This window comes from Mus caroli, unplaced genomic scaffold (genome assembly GCF_978045245.1).
Source record: "Mus caroli unplaced genomic scaffold, Mus_caroli_1 scaffold_10, whole genome shotgun sequence".
Classification (NCBI taxonomy): Eukaryota; Metazoa; Chordata; class Mammalia; order Rodentia; family Muridae; genus Mus; species Mus caroli.
The window spans coordinates 94250565-94255745 of record NW_028227265.1 but is presented as its reverse complement, the minus strand read 5'-3'; the positions used below and the strand labels follow the sequence as shown (position 1 = coordinate 94255745).

The window sequence follows — 5181 nt, the reverse complement described above, 5'->3', positions numbered from 1 at the left end:
CCTGAAACTGGTGCTGCTGGTTTTCTTTCTTCTTCTTTTTTTTTTTTTTTTTCCTTTCAACAATAGACTTGGCTTGCACTGAAAACAGCCAGATCCCGAAAACAAAGCCAACCGGGATTTAAGTGGGGCCCCTTGGCTCCTTTTAGTAATCTTAGGAGAAGGGCGACGAGAAGGGTGAAGATGTGAGTGCTCGATTGCAGACAGGTGGCTCAGACGCCAGGAAACTGCTTAGTGACAAATGCTGAGATTCCCCACAGACATTGGAGACAGGCTTTTTTGTAGGGATACCGAAACTGACATTTACAATTTTTATTTATAAATAAGATATGTACATATGGACATTAGCCAAAGGAAACTTAACAGTTCATTTTGTACAAAATATATCTCTGTTCAGGGCGAGGTATCTCGGGAACAGGACAGTGTAGCATCGCCTTGGCTTCTGGAAGACAAGCTCAACTTCCTACACAGAAACAAGTAATTAGAAAAGATAAATACTATGTATGCACGGAGAAATATAAATAGGAGTTAAACAAGTTACTTCACTTCATAAAAGCCATTAAAGCTGCTGGCTTTATGGCACAACCTTCAAATATAGCCAGACTTAACATTTTTGGCCATTTATGTTCTCTGGAGACTGAAGCAGGGAGAAAAGCAAAACACCTCGAGAATGATGTTTGTGAAGGCTCACGGTAACTTAGAATACTGTGTGTTCAAGGACGTTTTAAAGCCTGTTGGCTGATTGCAATTTTGTTGCTACTGCGATGAACAGTATGCAAAGAAAACACTACACACTCTTGTCACTGCATAAGAAGACCTGGTCCCTCTGGAGAGAAAAGTAAAACTCCTTAAAAGATAAATGAACCCAACCTAGTATTTGGAGAGGAGTTTGGCCCCAGAAAAGGAAGGCTTGCCCTCCAGTTAGAGGAAGGCGTCCAGGGTTCTAGTTGCAGATGTACTGGCAGAAGTTCAAGTCACCCTCTCAGACTCCAGGCGGAGCTCAAGTGAACCCTGTCTACAGGTCGGAGTCACAGGGCAGCGAGTTTTGGCAGGGCCGAGTGCTGCGAGAGGAAGAACCACCTTGGGAGGTGGCTGTCTTCTTTTCTTCTCCCTCAAGCACATCCATCGGGTTGGTGTAGGACTTGGGTGGCGGTCGTGGCATCGGGAATCCCACCTTGAGCTTGCTGGTGTCCCTGTGCTCGGCGGCGGGAGGAGGCCGATGCTGTCCGTCGCTGTAGTACTTGATGGCAGGTGTGAGCGCTGGTTCCGGCCAGTCCACGTAGACGGTGCTGATGCTGCTGCGGCGCGGGCCTGCTGGGGGCGCCTTGTGACAGCGGCGACAACGCTCTTCACACCAGGGCGCAAAGCTGAGCGCCAGCGAGAAGCCGCCCAGAAGCAGCAGGCAGCTGCCTAGGTAGCCCAGCACCAGACTGTAGCTGACCTGCACAGTGACCGGCGAGCTCGGGGCGGCCAGGACGTCGGGATCTGACAAGAAGTGGTTATACCAGGAGACCGGGATGAGGCTGAAGAGGCCAGCGACGAAAAGCACCACGCCAGAGAGGCCCGCTAGCCCGTAGTGGGGCTCATCTTGCCAACAGCGCACGCCGAGGGAAGCTAGCAGCAGCCCTAGGGCGGTAGTGGCCAGTGACGTGATCATGAGTCCCCGGGCCACCTGCACAGGCTGGGTCTGGAAATAGTTCAACTCGTCAGGCTGGCCGCACTCGCGCTCCCGACTGCTCTGCTCGCGACATATGTCCCACAGCCCCTGGTACAGCACCACGTCCACTGGCTGGTCCAGAAAGCCCTTCACCAGCCGCCAGCCCGGGGCCAGTGTACTGACGAGATTAAGCAGCAACCCGCAGGGCGTGAGCACCATGCCCAGCGTCATCACCACCGGCGTCCGCATCCCGCGTAGCCTCCTGGGTCCCTAGCAGCTGTGGCTGCTCTGCCGCGCACCCTGTCCTCGAATCTGCGAGGTTGCCGGGCTGGGTAGCAGCGATGCTTGCTGCGCTCTCTGGGCGCTCTTTGTCTCCCGCGCGGAACTGTCCACACTGAGCCTCTCACACCGAGTCCCCTCCTCTCTTGCGTCCCGACCGCTCCGCCCTCTCGCCCAGTCGCTGTCCCCAATCGAAACCAGCTCCGAGTCCGGTCAGACCGAAACCGCGCTCCCAGGTGCGGCCCCCAAGGCCAAACCCTACCGCGTGGGAGGGGCGGGAGCGCCAGGGCCACTTGGCAAGGAAGCGACCTCGGACTCTGAGGACCCGGACACCCCACCCTAGCCCGGCCGCTCCTCCCAGCCCGCCCAGATAGTTTAGGGCTCGAGCAAAGGTCGCCCCGCCCTAGCTTTCTCGCACTGCCTGCGCGCTTGTAGGCGGGACAAAGAGGGCGGGCCGCTAATGTAGTCTCACCTGTCGCCTAGCTACACCTTCCCCTCTTCCTATCACTTCTCAGGTCTGGTCAGAAAGCAAAGCGTCCCTGCACTGCCCCCAATTCTCCCCAACTCTGCCCGTGGGCCCTGCCAACACAAGTCTCCTTCCACTCCCAGCTGGTGACCAGGATCCCTCGAAAGTTTTTTTTGTTTTTGTTTTTTTTTTCTTTATTTTTTTTTTAATATTTTTATTACATATTTTCCTCAATTACGTTTCCAATGCTATCCCAAAAGTCCCCCATAGCTTTGTGCTGCCATCTGCAGCCACGTAGGGCACAGTGGTGCTCTCAGGATGCATGGGACCTGTGTGCACCACGGTTTCCAGGCTCAGGGTGTATCCAAACAGTTGCACTATGGAAACTTTGCTAGCCTTGCTTAATAAGGTCTCCATGCTCTGCCTGAAGTTTAACTCATATGAAAGGGAGAATATTTCTGGGTTGAAGAGTTGCGAAAGAGTTTTCTCTTCAGTCTTGTAAAGTCCTGCAGGGACTTGATGTGTGTGTGTTGGGGGGGGGGGTCACCCTTCTCAGAGGAGAATGAGGGAAGAAACTAAGTGGGGGGGGGTACTGGAAGGAGAAGGAGAGCTGTTTGGGATGTAAAGTGAATAAATGTAAAAATTAATAGCAAACCTTTTTTTTTTCCAAGTGGATAAGAGGCTGACTCGATTTTCCCGTTCAGAACTTGGCGGGCTTATGATGTATTGGAGAAACCCAGAGGTTCTGCAAGGATGGAATATAATTGAATGTCAAAGAATGTCAATTAACATTTTTTCATGGAAAAGGGCAAATCTGTAACCAATGAAATATAATTAGAAGAAGCACGATATTCACCTTGATTGGTTCAAAACGACAGCTTGAAAATCTGCATCGGCAAGGGCAGGGGCCAGTGATTCCGGCTGTCACTGGGTTAGTGTGCAGCCTTTAATTAGCCAACTTGACAGAATACAATGTTTACAATCCACGTGCTTAGGTTTCTTTTTAAAAAGGTTTTTATAAGGAGCGTATAATTACCCACAATAACGTAATATGTTTTGCTCATTGAATACCACCTACTTTGGCACTGCCTGTCAAACTCATCTTAACATTCCTGTTGGTCTAGGTACGAGCTGTTCACATTCTCCTTAAATACCTTTACTTATTTAAAACATATTCACTTTATATGGGGCGAGACTCATGCTTTTCCTTGAAAAATGCTTTCTTAACATATTTTTCTCTATTCTCTACATTTCCTACAATGGAAATGTATTTTTTATATATAATTTGCTGTAATTAAAACTATTTACTAAAATCAGCCTGTTCAGTGCTGTAGATCATACTGCATCCCTGGAGAGCTACAGACTCTGGTCTTTCCAAACTCAAACTGACCGTTTAGCAGTGACAAGTGTGTTCCTTCATCCCTGAACCCCTCACTAAACACCACTCTACCTTCACAGTGTTAGCTGGATACTCCACGTAAACGGAAGCCAGCTGTGCCTGGGTCTAGCTTATTTCACTAGGCAGAATGTCCTCAAGGTGTATGCATGTGACTCTATAAACTGACCAGTCCATGGTGTGGTTAAAAGGGAGTTGTTGGGTTTTTTTTTTAATTGTAGCTATGACAGAGAGAGAAGAGAGGGAGGAGAGGGAGACGGAGAGAGAGAGAGAGAGAGAGAGAGAGAGAGAGAGAGAGAGACAGCAGGAAGAGTCCAGAGCCAGAGCAGAGAGAGTAAGTAGTAGAATGAGCGTGGCCAGGGGACTGGACCTGACCATGAGAGAAGCAGAAACATGGTCAAGGGGGGAGGGAAAGGGGGAGGGGAAGGGAAGAGGGAGGGGGAGAGGAGGGAGAGTGCGCAAAAGAAAGGAGAGCAGGGTTGAAGTAGCAGGGTTATAAGGAGAAGAAGTAGCTGGAGGGGGAGGGATCCCATGAGCTGGAGAAGCTTAGGGAAGGGGAGGAGCTGAGAAGAACTAGGATGCTGTAATGGACTCTGAAATTTGTAACAGGTACCTGTCATACTAAGGGATCCTGGAGGCCAGCATGCTCTTTGGTGTGCTAATCGGCACCACAGACAAACATTTGTCCCACTGCCAGTGTTAAGGAAAATGGTTCCTTTTGGCAGAAGGGAACTGGCTTCTGTCTAACAGAATTTGTGAAAAGAGAGTTTCCTCGAGACCTGACGGTAACATATCATATTCTTATTCAAGGCAGAGTAAGTGTTTCCTGTGGTGTTTGGGCCACTTGGGTTTATTGTGTCATATCTCAACAGACACTGGGTCCTTTCAATCTTGTAGTAAGCGTGAACTGTACTATGAAGACAAGTGTCCTGACGTCTTTCTGACCCAGCTCTTAATTCTTCAGCGTTATGTCCACAAGCAGAATTACTGCATTGTGTGAGAAACACCAGCCTCCCTTTACAGCCCAGCTCATTTATGGCAGTTCTGGTTGCTCTGACCTTTTTAAATCTCTCTCTCTCTCTCTCTCTCTCTCTCTCTCTCTCTCTCTCTCTCTCTCTCTCTCTCTCTTTCTGTGTGTGTGTGTCTGTGTGTGTGTGTGCACATGCTACAGCCCATATATGGAGGCCAGAGAACAGTTCTGGAGAGTCAGTTCTCTCCACCTTTGTATGGTTTCTGGGCCTGTGCTCAGGTCACCAGGCCCATGCAGCAAGGACCCTTGACTGCTTAGCCACCTTGTCAGCCTCCTATCTTTGGTTTAAATAGTTCTTTCGAGAATCTTCTTTCTCCACTTTTAAAAGTACTTTCAAATTAAAGTACCTTAAAAGA

The 5181-nt window shown here is 49.5% G+C and overlaps 1 protein-coding gene across 1 annotated transcript; it reads right to left on the bottom strand.

Moving 5' to 3' along the window:
• Window positions 1-288: 288 nt before the first annotated feature.
• Window positions 289-2183, bottom strand: Cldn23 (claudin 23). The gene has a single exon (XM_021171039.2). The coding sequence runs from the start codon at window positions 1901-1903 to the stop codon at window positions 1013-1015; it is 891 nt and encodes a 296-aa protein (XP_021026698.1). The 5' UTR covers window positions 1904-2183; the 3' UTR covers window positions 289-1012.
• Window positions 2184-5181: the final 2998 nt, after the last annotated feature.